Below are 15303 nucleotides of genomic sequence, written 5' to 3'. Positions count from 1 at the left end.
AGTTAGAAAATTAATTTCAGCTGGGCTCGGTGGCTCAGCCTGTAATCCCAGCACTTTGGGAGGCTGAGGCAAGTGGATTGCCTGAGCCCACAAGTTCGAGACCAACCCGGGAAACTTAGTGAGACCTCGTCTCTACAATAAGTAGAAAATTGGCCGGGAGTGGTAGCATGCGCCTGTAGTTCTGGCTACTTGGAAGGCTGAGGCGGAGTTGCAGGAGCCCAGTGGGTCAACGCTGGGGTGGTTGTGAGTGTGCCACTGCACTCCAGCCTGGGCAACAGAGTGAGACTCCAACTCAAAAAAAAAAAAAAAAGAAAAGAAAAGAAAATTAATTTCAGTACTTACTACCTTGCCTTTACCAATTTTTTTTGACTTGTGTTATAGCAAAAGAAAAGAATAAACCTGAACATTCTCCCTCAGATGACGATGTTCTCATTGTATATGAACGAACTCCAACTGCTGAGCAAAAAGCCCTTGCAAACAAACTTCAACTTCCTCCAACTTTCTTCTGCTATAAGAATAGACCAGATTACATTAGTGAAGAAGAGGAGGATGGTAAGTCTTTTGGCATTTAAAAAACACTCTGTTCCTACTAATCTTAGTAGAATTGGGAGATGGTTTACTTATTTTAAGCCTGCCTCTTAAGACTTATTACTGATATCCTTGCAGGTAGATTTTTACCCTGAATGCAGGTATAGTCAGTGGATAGAATGATCAGAAGAACTGCAGTATAAGCAAGCATTTTCTGGATGGCTTGTGTGTCAGTCAGGTGTTGGGAAGGAATTTAATCATACTTTTCTTAGAGACTTAGAGGTGTTGGAGAGAGATGAGGCAGGCAAGGTTTCCGTGATGGGAAACTGTGTGTCACAGTAGAGTTTTAAAACTTGGCAATTCTGTGCATGCTCAGAAAAGTCTCAGAAGAAGCTGTTGGGCAGTGGTGTGGAGGATTGGGCTATGGGACAGGGAGCTTGGAAGATGAACTAAAATGATAGAGCAGCTCAAGAGGAGAGTCTGAGCTAACATTCTAACAAGAAGTATTAAGGATATAGAATTAGCAAAATTGGCTGGAATTTGAATGTCAAGTGTGAGGGAAAGGAAGAAATTTGAGTTAATCTCTAGGTGTCTACTAGGAAAACTCCTGAAACTTAACTAGAACTTCTTTTAACCAATTGTATTTTAAGATGAAGATTTCGAAACAGCTGTGAAGAAACTTAATGGAAAGCTGTATCTGGATGACTCAGAAAAATGTAGGCCAGTGGAAGAAAATCTGGCAGGTATGTTAAAATGACTGTAGTGTTTTGAACAAATCTTCCGTTTACAAGGAGCAACCTAGTTTGATCACTTTTGTAAGTATTTATTTTACTTATGTAATATGTTTATGATGATTTAAAATATTTAAGATATTTTGGGTGAAAAAGATTATCTTGGTGGTCCTTGTTCTCCATTAACATTCCACGGGTCTCGTTACCTGAGTCTGTAGATTACAAGTCCTCCGTGGAAAGTAGTTGGATTTCATCTTTTCTTTTGCTTGTGTTGTGTGGACTTTTCAGATCATGAGAAAGAATGTGTTATTGTTTGGGAAAAGAAGCCAACAGATGAAGAGAAGGCAAAAGCAGATACGTTAAAACTGCCGCCTACATTTTTTTGTGGAGTCTGCAGTGATACTGATGAAGACAATGGAAATGGAGAAGACTTTCAGTCAGAGCTTCAAAAAGTTCAGGAAGCTCAAGTAAGAGGTTCTCTGTTGTTTTCCTGTTGGTTGTGGTGCCTTTGTCGGTGCAGTAAACATTCCGAGGTTCTTACCAAGTAGTGATAATAAGTCATGGCTAGCAGATAGATGGCTTTAGGGATCTACCGATCAGCTATGACCAGGGGAGGAGGAATTTTGTTCTATACAGTATGTGTAGGCTGTGTGTGCTAAAAACTACAAGACATTGATGAAATAAAAGAAGACTAAATAAATCAGGAGGCTAGTGTTCATGGATTGGAGCACTCAAAATAGAGTATCAGTTTTTCTAAAATTGATCTATAGGTTTAGCACAGTACCAATCATAACCCTACCAGGATTTTTTGCAGGTACAGACAAGCTAACTCTAAAATTTCTATGGAAAGTTTAATCTTTTTTTTTTTTTGGGTTGGAGTCTCACTCTGTTGCCCAGGTTGGAGTGCAGTGACACGCTCATGGTTACTGCAGCCTTGACTTGCTGGGTGCAGTTGATCCTTCTGCTTCAGCCTTACAAGTAGCTGGAACTACAGGCATGCACTACCATGCCTGCCTGGTTTTTTGATTTATTGTAGAGATGAGGTCTCACCATGTTGCCTAGGCTGATCTCGAACCCATGGGCTCAGGCAGTCCTCTCGCCTTAGTATCCCAAAGTGCTGGGATTACAGCTGCGAGCCACTGTACCTGGCCAAAGATGAATCTTTATACATTTGTTACAGTTGATGAACCTACAGTGACACATCATTGTCACCCAAAGTGGTTTAGAGTTTTTACCTTGTATGGCTGTTGAATTTTGTGAAATTTTTTTACACTATTGATGTAGTCATGTGGTTTTTTAAATTTAATCTGTGAATTTTCAAATGTTCAAAAAACTTACTTTGCATTCCTGCTATAAACTTCACTTGGTCATGTATACTGTAATTTTTATATGTGGTTGAATTCAGTTTGTGTAAATTTTATTATATTTCTGGATTTATATTCATCAGTGATGTTAATCATTTAGTTTTCTGATATTGGTTTTGGCTTCCATATAAGAATAATGCTGGTCAGGCACAGTGGTATGCGTTTATAGTCCCAGCTACTCAGAAGGCTTAGTAGGACGATCGCTTGAGCCTAGGAGTTTGAGGGTATAATGTGTGATGAGACCCTGTCTCTTTATTTAAAAAAAGGTCATGCTGGTATCGTGAAAAAAATTGGGACATATTTCCATATGTCCCGTTATTTTCTGGAAGAGAGGGTATCAAATTGGTGCCATTTCTCCTTTAAATGTTTGGGTAATTTTTTACCAATTGAAACCATCGATGTCTAGAGTTTTCTTAAGATTCTAAAAATACAACAAATACAAGACTGTTCAAGTCATCTTCTTCTTGAATGAGTTTTAATAATTTATGACTGTTAAAGAATTGGTGTCAAATTTATGTGTGTTTATATATGTACATATTATTAATTTATTAGTTTATTTATTTCCTGGTAATACCTTATTAAGCTGGGATCACAGGATGACCCATGATTTCTGGCCTGTAATGCATTTTCACATGGTGAACCAACCTTGCATCCCTGGAATAAATCTCACTTGGTTGTGGTGTCTAATTCTTTTTAAATATTGCTGGATTTGATCTCTTGTATTATTGATTTCTGATTGTTTTATTATTTCTTCCTATTGCTGTGATTTATTTTGCATTTCTTTCCCTAGTTTCCTAAGGTGTATGTTTAGATTATTGATTTTAGAGCTTTAAAATTTTTGCGTTAGGACTGTAAGTATCCCCTAATCCTTGCTTTCACTGCCTGTCACAAATTTTGTTGTTCTATTTTTCATTTTTATTCAGAATATTTTAAATTTCTCTTGTGCTTTCTTTTTTGACATATGTTATTGAGAAGCATGTTGTTTGATCTCCAGATAGTTTCAGATTTTTCCACCTAATATTTCGGTCAGTGATTTCAAGTTTAATTTCATTGCAGTTTGAGAGTATACTGTATATGAATTCTGTTCTTTTAACGTTGTTGAAGTATAGTTTATGGCCTAGATTGTGGTCTTTCTTGGTAAGTGTAGCATGTGAGCTTGTGAAGAATGTGTGTACTGTTGTTAGATGATGTCTATAAAATTTATTTCTGTTACTGCATTTTTCATTTGTAAAATTCCCATTTGGTTCTTTTTTTATTCTATTTCTCTGCCAAGAACATATCTTTTCATTTATTTTAAGGATTTTTGCCTGTCCTTCTTGGAGCATTAGTATCATGGAATTTTTTTTTTTTTTTTTTTTTTTAGTTGGGGGATCTCACTCTTTTTGCTCAAGCTGGAGTGCAGTGGTACGTTCACGACTCCCACAGCCTCAGTCTCCTGGACTCAGGCAATCCTGCCTCAGCCTCCTGAGTAGCTGGTACTACAGGTACACACCACCGTGCCTGGCTAATTTTTTAGTTTTTAATTTTGTAGTTTTAAATTTTTTTGGGGGGTCTGCTCTGGCACCCAGACTGGGATATAGGGCAGGCAGAAAAACCCCATGTGGGTCTCACTATCAGATTATTTTTCTGGTTCTGAGATCTTTGTTCTTCTGCTTTTATCCCCCATTCTAAGGCTTCTTATAGTTGCTCCGTGTGTTTCAGTTCAGGCATCTAGTTGCAGATTTCAGGAGAGAGAGGGTGAAGTGTATTTATTCCATCTTGTCCAGAAGTCCACATCTTCGATTTCTTTTACAATATGATCTTTTTTTTGTAAATCGGTATTTAATGGCACAGCATTTTGCTGCTTCCTCTTGGTAGAAGTCTCAGAGCGAGGAAATAACTAGCACCGCTGGCAGTATGGATACAGGCCGGACTGAAGCGACATCACCTTTCTTAAACAAATCAGAAGAACCCGATTCTACTGCCGAATCTGTTCGTTCACCACCTGTTTCCTCTGGAGTGGCAGACATACCTGTGGATTTGTCTACTAGAAAGGAAATTGATGCAGATTCTACAAGCCAAGGTAAAACTTGATATATGTTTATATCATGCATTAAATAAGTGAGAAGATATACTTGAGAAGATAGACGTTTAAAGGTAGATCCTAAAAAACTCCATTTAAAACAAATTTTGGGATGTGTAAAAGGGGCGTAAGATATTTGTAATAAGAGAAAAATCATACTGCCTTTAAACAATAATAAGCTGTGTTTTTATTATTATTAGAGATATGGTTGTTAGGGAATACAAAGAATTGTGACTTTGATCTGTCTGCTTTAGCATCAGAGACAGTAGTTTGCTTACATGGTAATTTCCTTTGTGATAGCATTTTCATTTTAATATTGTTTGAATTATTGCTCAAGCATATTTGAAATGTTTTAATGATATCTGTGAAGTAATTGTAGAAATATTATAATAGTCTTAAAATTTGTAAATGTCTCTCAGTTTCTTTTTTTTTTTTTGAGTTGGAGTCTCACTCTGTCACCCAGGCTGGAGGGCAGAGGCACGCTCATGGCCACCGCAGCCTCAACCTGCTGGGTTCAGGCGATCCTTCTGCCTCGGCCTTCCAAGTAGCTGGAAGTACAGGCATGTGCCACCTTACCCGGCTAATTTTTTGATGTATCTTAGAGATGAAGTCTCACCAAGTTGCCCAGGCTGGTATTGAACCCGTGGGCTCAGGCAGTCCTCTCACCCCAGCCTCCCAAAGTGCTGGTATTGCAGGCGTGAGCCACTCCGCCTAGCCTGTGTCTCATTTTCTTCACCAGCCTCAAAGCTTGCTAAATTAAGTATTCAGTTACAGTCACTAATATATGGTATTGCTTGCTCCCTTGTTTTTCCATTTCAGTTTTTAAGTGGGATGTGGGGAGTTGGGAAGCGTGTCTTTTTTTAAAGATGTGGGGTACAATTTAGGGTTAGGTATAAAACGTTGATTATGCAGGTATCCTTGTTGATGAGGTGTGCCCTTCCCTCCCCTAGCAGTTTCCCTCAACTGCCAATCCCACCCCTTCTCCCCTGGCAATTTCCCACTACTGCCAGTCCCTTTCTTATAGGGGAAGTGTGTCTTTAAATTGTATTGCTTTATATGTGTACATTTGTCTACCTAATTTTTTTTAAAGTAGTCTTAAATGTCACAAATATTACATTTATAGGCACATGAGAGTCTTAATATGCTAGAAGAGGAAGGTAACTTCACACCTAAAACCCCATACATTTTCAGATGAGGAATGTAAGGCAGAGGGCTTTCAGCTGCACGTTGGTGGAAGCAATACAAGACCCCAGAAGTCCTGATGACCAAGTATAAATGAGACATTTGGTTTTTATGACATTAAAATACAGAACAGAAAATGTTTTTATGCAGATATTTCGTAAGACCTGACCTCCTACTGGATGCTTGCTTTAGATATAGAAGACTCTACACAGCAGAAACAGTATTTTCTATTTGGCTTACTATAAATGGTTCTGCATCTCATTATAAAAGTAACTTCAGCATGCTTTTGGTACGTAAGATTGCAGGATTGTTTGTAGTGGTGCCTGTAAAACTAAGAACCTGAAGAAACTCAGAATTGGATCTATTTTGCAACCTCATCCTGTAGCATAGGAAGCCCCACTTTTCTCTCGGGGTTTTGGGTAAAGCTTTGGTCTTTGATATACATTAAATGAAACAGTAAACTATTCTTTTCTTTTTGCCAGTGGAAAGCAAAACAGTCACATTTGGATTTGGAAGTAGCACAGGGCTGTCATTTGCCGACTTGGCTTCCAGTAATTCTGGGGATTTTGCTTTTGGTTCTAAAGGTAAGATCAGGAGGAAAGATTTTAAATGATCATGTTACAGAATCAAACACAACTGAAAAAAAGGAGTCCTTTGTTACAGTGTTGTAATGAAGTTGGAAGTTTCTTCCCCCACTTCCACCCCTGTTTGTGCAGTGGTTTAATAATGGCTTCTGTATTTTATTAGTTTTGTCATTTATTAATATAATCATAGAAATTTTCTCTTAAATTAGTGTCACGCTGGTAGTCTACTTCATCCTGAAATGGAGATCCATTTCAGCTTTGGAATAACCTCGACTTTGGTAACACTGTTCTTTTAACTATAGATTTAATTTGTCAATATTTAAAAATGTGAGTATTTACATATTTTAAGGAGGCGATTTTATGGTTGTCTGTTTTTCACCATTTTGGGATCTCAGTTTAAGGGATCTAAGCTTTTTATTGATGTGCTTTCCCATCTCCTTCAGTAGTGTTTCTATCTTTAATCTATTTCAGTACCATTTTTAGAAAATAATCAATTTCCTTGGTTGTTTCCAGTTTATCAACATTAGGCCGTATATTTTCTTATGTCTTTCATATCTGTGGTTGCAGCACCATCTAAATTATTTTGTACAAGATGTTTGGTTTGTAGAATAAATCTTATTGAAGATATTTGATTAACTGATTCATGCAATTCAGAATGATGTTCTTTCTTCCTACATATTTACACCTTTTTCACAGCTCCTGTCACCTGTAGAAACACATAAAACTTTCAGAAATTACCTTCAGATATGATGTTACGTTGGAATGCATGACTTTACTGATGTCAAGTTTATTTTTGTTTTAATTTATTAAAAAGCCTGAAATCAAAGGGTAATCATATGTCAGTAAATATAGCAATACAATAGGTACAGTTATTCATAAAAAAGTCAAATAAAAAGTGATGTTAGGCTACTTGTTACTCAGTGTAACAGGTAGTGTATCAGTGTTGTACACTATTGTATGAAGTGGGCAGGACTAAAGTTGGGTTCTTTAAGGCAGGAGGAAACCATGCCTTAAAAAGCCTATCTCACTAACATTTGCTCCTCACCACACTTGTTTTTATTTTTTATTTTTATTTTTAGAGTTGAGGTCTCACTCTTGTCACCCAGGCTGGAATGCAGTGGCACAGTTATGGCTCACCACAGCCTCAAACTCCTAAGCTCAGGTGATCCTTCCGCTTCGGCCTCCCAAGTAGCTGGGACTGTGTAGGCATGCACCACCATGCCTGACTAATTTTTAATTTTTTTGTGTGTGTGTGGAGACAAGTTCTCACTAGTTGCATAGGCTGGTCTCAAACTCCTGGACTCAAGCAGTCCTCCTGTCCCAGCCTCCCAAAGTGCTGGGATTACAGGTGTGAGCCACTGCCGCGAAATACTTGTCATTTTTAATGAGATTATTCATCAGGCTGTTTTTACGTCTCATTTTTCACTATTTTGTTCTTAGGTTTGACAGGAATTTATGCCTGTCTTTTCAAAACAGCAGCTTTGGTTTTATCAGTTCTCCTTTTATTTGTAGTTTTTATTCCTTCACATTTTGTCTTTACTTTTAGTTTTCTTGTCTCTGGAATGCTTAGTTGAGATTGCACTTGTTAAAGATAGCATTTGAAACTATTTGATCAAATCCCCTGTAGTAGATTATACTTTTTTTTTTAAAAGCAGGATTTATTGAGAGGACAGAAAACCTCCCACAGTGGGAGGGGACCCGAGAGGGTTACCCAGTCGGTTCTACTTTTATAAATTTCCAGATAATTTAGAGTTTCAGTCTTGTTTTCCTCCGATGAAGAGCTTGTAGGACTTACTGTTTTTTAGAGGTTCATAAATTTCACCAGAATGTAGATACCTTTTTCTTTTTTTTTTTTTAACCTGTACCAGACATTGTTTGGACCTTTTTGATCCTAAACTTTTTTTTTTGCCTAGTTTTGAGCTCAGGGGAGCTTTGCCCTTTTCTATTATTTCTATGGTGGTTACTTTTTCTTCATTTGTTCATTTTTCTTTTTATTAATTTATTTCTGTTTCATTTGTTTTCTTCTTTTCCTTTGTATAGTCTTTTTTTTTTGAAAGTTCTATTCACACAGGTCTATTGATCATTGATTGTTCCTTTCTGTTGTGTAATATTTCATATGAAAACCAAGAGAATAATAAAATACATCTGTTAAGCTACTGCCCAGCTTTGACACAGATTGAAATTTTATTGTATTTGCTTTTTATTTTTATTTATTTACTTATCTATTTATTTTGAGTCATAGTCTCACTCTCTCCCAGACTGGAGTGTAGTGGCATGATCACAGCTACCACAGCCTCGACCTCCTGGGCTCAGGCTAGACTGAAATCCTTCCAAGTAGCTGGGACTGCATGTGTGTGCCACCACACCTGGCTACTTTTTTCTTTTTTTGAGTTGAAGTCTTACTCTGTCACCCTGACTGGAGTGCAGTGGCACGCTCCCGGCCACTGCAGCCTCGACCTGCTGGGTGCTGGCGATCCTTCTGCTCAGCCTTCCAAGCAGCTGGAACTACAGGCGTGCGCTACCACTCCTGTCTAATTTTTGATTTGTTGTAGAGATGAGGTCTCGCCAAATTGCCCAGGCGGGTCTCAAACCCGCGGGCTCAGGCAATCCACTCACCCCAGCCTTCCAAAGCGCAGAATTATGGGCTAAGCCACTGAGCCCAGCTGGCTACTTTTTTAATTTATTTTAGAGATGAGGTCTCACCATGTTGCCCAGGCTGGTCTCTAACTCCTGGGCTCAGGCAGTCCTCTCACCTCAGCTTCAGTGAGAGGATCACCTCAGCGCTGCCATTACAGGTGTGAGCCACTGTGCCCAACTGCTTCAGACTTTTTAATGTTTCCACGAAATACACACAGACACTTCTAGGTACTCTTACCTAGAACTGTTATTTTGAAATTCATACTGATTATTCACTGCATATCTTTTATGTTTTTATAAAGTTCTATCTTCTAGTCCCATTAGGGAAGTGGTTTTCAGCTTGGCTTTGTATTCAACTCACCTGGGAGCTTTTTAAAAAGAACTGGCCGATAGCTTTATTGGCATCTCTGGTCCAGAGACCCAGACATTGATATTTTACAAATGGCTTTTTTTGCAAATGGGTGATTCTAATGTACACCCAGGGTGGAGAACCACTGCTTTGAAAGAATTTTGAATTCTTCTGCTACTTGTCCCCTGGAGTTATTTTTCAGTTAAATCTTTGTTTGGGTTGCTGAACAGTTATTTTGGAGTGCTACATTTGAATCTCAACCAGATCACTGCTTATTATTCTTGGGAAGTCCCTATACAACCTGAGGTTTTGCTTTCTCTGTTCTCAGATCTTTCCTATGCAATTATTTTCTTGTATATCTTTAAGAACTTTTACCTTCTTTTCTTTTCTTTTTTTTTTTTTTTTTTTTTTGAGTTGGAGTCCCACTCTGTCGCCCAGACTGGAGTGCAGTGGCCACTCCCGGCCACCGCAGCCTCCACCTGCTGGGCTCCGGCGATCCTTCCGCCTCAGCCTTCCGAGTAGCCAGAATTACAGGCATGTGCTACCACGCCCGGCTGATTTTTTTATTTATTGTAGAGATGAGGTCTTGCTGCCCAGGTGGGTCTCGAACCCACGGGCTCAGGCAATCTACTCACCTCAGCCTCCCAAAGGCGCGGGATGACAGGCTGAGCCACCGAGCCTGGCTACCTTCTTTTCTTAAACAATGTTTTTTCTCCATTAAATCTGCCTTGTAGGGAGTTGATTTTTTTTTTGTTCGTTTTGTTTTCCTCAAGGTGCTGAGTTACTTTTTATGTGCTCTGACTTTTTTCCTTCTTAAGACTTTTCCTAAGAGAATGGGGAATGTTTTAGGCTGGGTTATCTTAATTGAGATATTTGGGGGAGAGAGACCATCATTGTTCACCTACATAAAAGTCAAACGCCTTAATGGTCTAGTATCCCTTAGGGTAGTTGGAGTCAGCAAGTGTCTCCCATTGTTACTATCAACAGCCTGGCAAAAATTATCTTTCTCATGTAGTGAAAGGTTTTAGTAATAAACTACAGGTGATAGCCAGGTTTAGTTTCCAAAGATTCAAGGTCTGTACTTTTAAGAACCTACTTAATTATTGGAAGTTCTTGTATAGTTTATATTAGGAACTTTAGCCAAGACAGAGCCGATCATATCTTTGTATCTCTAAGCACAGACAGTACTGAATGAATTCTGTGCTTACTGTATGAGTTAAACTTGCTGGAATAATATAATTTTAAACATTTCAAATTGTATATATTACATTGTTGGGAATTTAGATGCACTGATCAAGTAATCTAAGAAGGGGATGCAAAATGCACGAAAAAGACATGGTTGCTGAAATATCCTAATTTATTCATCAGACACAAATTTCCAGTGGGCAAATACTGGAGCAACTGTGTTCGGAACACCGCCGACCAGTAAAGTTGGCGAGGATGAAGATGCTAGTGATGAAGAAGTAGTTCATGATGAAGACATCCATTTCGAACCAATAGTGTCATTACCAGAGGTAAATGTGAAGCAGTGCGAGTTTTACTAGCAACTTACCTTTTATTCTAAGTTTAAGTTTCTTCCTGGCTTGTGATAGCGGGATATTGTTTGCATTTCTTTTAGAGCATTTACAGTTTGAAATGGAGTCTCTGTTTATTAGACATGCAGCCTTTAAGTACAAATTGTCTCTTTAAATACACTTTTATATAAATGTCACTTTGTAAATTCTCTATGCCATTGTAGGGAAGACATAATTTTTTCATATCTTGTTAAAATATCATGTTTGTTGTTAATGACATAATTCTGGGAACAAAAATATCTGATCTTATACTTGCTAGAGTCCTTTCAATGAACAGTAACCTTTACCTTTTTTTGGACAAGAAGATATTGTTCTAGGAAAATTATTTTGTCATTTTCCAACCTTAATCAGTAGGTAACATTTCTCTTCAGTAGTAAACACTTTTGAACACATCTTCTGTCCTTATAAAAGAAGGAATTTAGTTTACAAAAGATGTGTAAAAGAAAAATATTTAATGACGAATCAGGTCTTTATTGCCTAACCAAATTAGATTTATTCCTAGCCCTTTTGTGTATAGCCAGTTATCTTGATACTACAAAATCTGTTAGTGCCACCACAAAGAAAACACCTCAAAGAATTTAGATCTTAGGAATTTGTCATGGAATTCGTTATAAGGATCAGCTTATACATCATTTCATGTACTATTATAGGTAGAAGTAAAATCTGGAGAAGAAGATGAAGAAATTTTGTTTAAAGAGAGAGCCAAACTTTATAGATGGGATCGGGATGTCAGTCAGTGGAAGGAGCGTGGTGTTGGAGATATAAAGATTCTTTGGCATACAATGAAGAGTTACTATCGAATCCTAATGAGAAGAGACCAGGTCTTGAAAGTGTGTGCAAACCATGTTATTACCAAAACAATGGAATTAAAACCTCTGAATGTGTCGAATAACGCTTTAGTTTGGACTGCCTCAGATTATGCTGGTGAGTTTCTATATTCAAATGCTACTTTTCATTTTTTGGGCTATTCTAAAATCCATAACAAACACATAAAACAATTTATAAGTTATTTTAATACTAAACTCACTTCTTCTCCCCCTCAATAGATGGAGAAGCAAAAGTGGAACAGCTCGCAGTGAGATTTAAAACTAAAGAAGTGGCTGATTGTTTTAAGAAAAAATTTGAAGAATGTCAGCAGAATTTATTGAAACTCCAGAAAGGACATGTATCACTGGCAGCAGAATTATCAAAGGATACCAACCCTCTGGTATTTTTTGATGTTTGTGCAGACGGTGAACCTCTAGGACGGATAACTATGGAATTATTTTCAAACATTGTTCCTCAAACTGCTGAGAATTTCAGAGCACTTTGTACTGGGGAGAAGGGCTTTGGTTTCAAGAACTCAATTTTTCACAGAGTAATTCCAGATTTTGTTTGCCAAGTAAGTATTAATGGGAGTATAGAAGAGTACACCACACTAAACTTGGGAAATCTGTTTTTCCTTGACCTAATCCTGTAGTTCTCTTTTTTTCTTTTGAGAGGTGTCACTGAGACTGAAGTACAGTGGCACAGTCATAATTTGCTGCAGCCTTGAACTCTGGGATTAAGCGATCCTCCCACCTCAGCCTGCCAAGTAGCTGGGACCACAGGCGCATGCCACCATGCCTGACTAATTTTTAAAATTTTTTTGTAGAGGCCAGGTCTTGCTATGTTGCTCAGGCTGGTCTCAAGTGGTCCTTTAATCTTTTTTCTAGAAATAATTATTTCTTAGTTTTCAAACTGCATTCTTAAGGAAGCTGGGTTTTAGGATTTATCCTGTAGCGATGAGTTCTGTGTATATTATAATCTTTAACTCGGGATTTCTATTAACTGAAATCTTTTTTCAGGGGGGAGATATCACCAAACATGATGGGACAGGAGGACAGTCCATTTATGGAGACAAATTTGAAGATGAAAATTTTAACGTGAAACATACTGGTCCTGGCTTACTCTCCATGGCCAATCGAGGCCGGGATACCAATAATTCTCAATTCTTTATAACACTGAAAAAAGCAGAACATTTGGACTTTAAGCATGTAGTATTTGGGTTTGTTAAGGATGGCATGGATACTGTGAAAAAGATTGAATCATTTGGTTCTCCTAAAGGATCTGTTAGTCGAAGAATAAGTATCACAGAATGTGGACAGATATAAAATCATTGTTTTTTTCATAGTAAATTTTATCTATATAAGCAGTTGAATTGAAGCTTAGCCATTAAAGACAATATGGTAATTATGTTCAGCTTTTGAAAATGGACGTTTCCAATGTATAAATGTAAAATTGCAGCTTATAGCTGTTGTCACTTTTTAATGTGTTATAATTGACCTTGCATGGTGTGAAATAAAAGTTTAAACACTGGTGTATTTCAGGTGTACTTGTGTTTATGTACTCCTGACATATTTGTATTAAAATGAAATAATACTAATCTTGTTAAAAGCAATAGACCTTCTCAAACTATTGAAGGAATATGATATATGCAATTCAAGTTTAATTCCATTTAAGATGTCTGGACTTCCTGCATGGTATACTTGCTCTTTGAATAAAGGGACCACACCTTGGATAATTTTATTTTAGATTTGAAATATATTTGGTAATCTTAATTATTGGTGTGCTTGTTTTTGCATAGAGACTCAGTTATGAGTGGGTAGAGCCACAGAAGGAATAGTAACCAAAGTGCTCTTCTGTACCCTTGACACCTCCTGTGTAGTGACCAGTTACCTTTTAAATAGAGTACCTTCCTTTCTTAAAATGTTGCTTCCTGTGCCCTCCAGAGATTTTAAGTTGATGTTTGCATTTTAAACAAATTGACTGTCTCCTTAGGGTTTTGCTTTTCTTTTTAAATTTGACTTTTCTGTCATCTGTCTCTACTACCTCAGAAGCTGCAGCTTGGTTCTGATGACAGAAATTGAATTTTTTCTTGCAGTTAATGTTATAAAGTATGAATGTTTTTAGAAGGTCTATACCATGTTCTTTGGTTAAAGATTTGCTTTATACTAGATTGTTGCAGTAAATTTTCTGGTAAATTTTGTAGCAGAAATAAAGTAATAATTCATAAGAGCCATGATATTTAAAAAATTCATTACTTGTGCATCTAGTTGTCTGTTCATTCTGGTACTAGGCGTGAATACAAGTCATTTAAACTCAAACTGCCACATAATTTTCAGAGTGCCTAAGGAAATGATTCTTCTCAAGTTTGATATACACTGAAAATGTATTTGGAAATGGCTTGCGTCAAATGTTAGGCATACTGGTAACGTTTGCCTTTGGGATGCCATATGGAATGTTCTTACTGGCCTACTGAATACAACTACAGAGAATTCAGTTAAAGCACAGAATTTGTATATTCCAATCATGAATATTGACTCTCTCTTGTCCTCCTGTACTCTTCCCAGTGAAATCATCTCATTTTGTTTCGTGATGAAATGCTTTATTCCCTATTATGAGGAGATTTGGAAATGAGCATCCTACAGTAAGTTCTTGTTCAGCCACCAGTCCAGTAAGGGCAGGGATGTCATACCATCACTAAACCCACTTGGCCACAAAGCCAGATTCCTGAAAGAAACCTACTCCAAATTATCAGCTGAACCCTGAAGAGAACTAGGGACTACATATATGCACATTTAATATTTCAAATTAGCTTCTTTGGAAATCTGTGTAATACAAATTAATGTAACTACGTGTGTTGTAACTTTTCAGCAGAGACAGTTGCCGTGGTTATGATTTTAGATTAAATTCTTAGATAAGCATAAGTGCTTTTTAAGACAACTTTTACAGATTTCTATGCTGTCCTAAAGCTTTAAAGTTAGGAAGTAAAAGCTTTAAACATTTTGAGCAGAAATCTGACAAAATGACACGTGAACAGATTTTCCCAGTATTCCAGAGCTGTTTAAAGGCGGTTTGCGGCATTTATGAGGAAGTCTCTGTGTCACCGTCAGGAAAGGACTTGGTGACTCTCTTAGCCATGTAGTCACCGACGTGGTCAACGAGGGCGTGCCCCCAAGCCCGGAATTTGTGTATACGCGTGTGTGTCTGGGTCGCTCGGACACGTTCAGACTTCGGTCACCTTCCACGTGCGCTCCGTGCCGTGCACGGCGCCTGCTGAGATGCCTTGTCCGCCGCGCGAGGCCGCTTTTTAACTCGCCGGTTCTGATGCCTCCGTGCTGCCGCCCTTCTGGGTTTCGCCGCCTCCGCGTCAGCGCACGTTCTCTTCCGAGGGCGTCTTTCCCCAGGGAAGCCGGGGACGCAAACCAAGCCAGGCGGCCCGGGTGCGCCGGCTGCGCAGGAGCGGGCACGGGGCTCCTGCTGCTGGGGCC

At 38.3% G+C, this 15303-nt stretch overlaps 2 protein-coding genes across 2 annotated transcripts in view; both read left to right on the top strand.

Moving 5' to 3' along the window:
• The window catches only part of LOC103264213 (E3 SUMO-protein ligase RanBP2), a 51755-nt gene extending 37708 nt beyond the window's left edge, over positions 1-14047 (top strand). Inside the window, exons 20-28 of the mRNA XM_008061859.2 lie at positions 382-552; positions 1179-1271; positions 1548-1726; positions 4481-4685; positions 6350-6451; positions 10806-10951; positions 11662-11935; positions 12058-12392; positions 12838-14047. Coding sequence (XP_008060050.2) covers positions 382-552; positions 1179-1271; positions 1548-1726; positions 4481-4685; positions 6350-6451; positions 10806-10951; positions 11662-11935; positions 12058-12392; positions 12838-13143 — 1811 coding nt within the window. The 3' untranslated portion in view covers positions 13144-14047. The remainder of the gene's footprint in view (positions 1-381; positions 553-1178; positions 1272-1547; positions 1727-4480; positions 4686-6349; positions 6452-10805; positions 10952-11661; positions 11936-12057; positions 12393-12837) is intronic.
• Positions 14048-14445: 398 nt separating this feature from the next.
• The window catches only part of LOC103264226 (coiled-coil domain-containing protein 138-like), a gene marked incomplete at its 3' end in the record, with an annotated part of 53763 nt that continues 52905 nt past the window's right edge, over positions 14446-15303 (top strand). Inside the window, exons 1-2 of the mRNA XM_021714361.1 lie at positions 14446-14459; positions 14926-15255. Of these exons, the coding sequence (XP_021570036.1) occupies positions 14446-14459; positions 14926-15255 (344 nt within the window). The remainder of the gene's footprint in view (positions 14460-14925; positions 15256-15303) is intronic.

This window comes from Carlito syrichta, unplaced genomic scaffold, assembly GCF_000164805.1.
Source record: "Carlito syrichta isolate Samal-C Ts95f unplaced genomic scaffold, Tarsius_syrichta-2.0.1 Scaffold305632, whole genome shotgun sequence".
NCBI lineage: Eukaryota > Metazoa > Chordata > Mammalia > Primates > Tarsiidae > Carlito > Carlito syrichta.
This window is presented reverse-complemented; position numbering and strand designations above follow the sequence as displayed.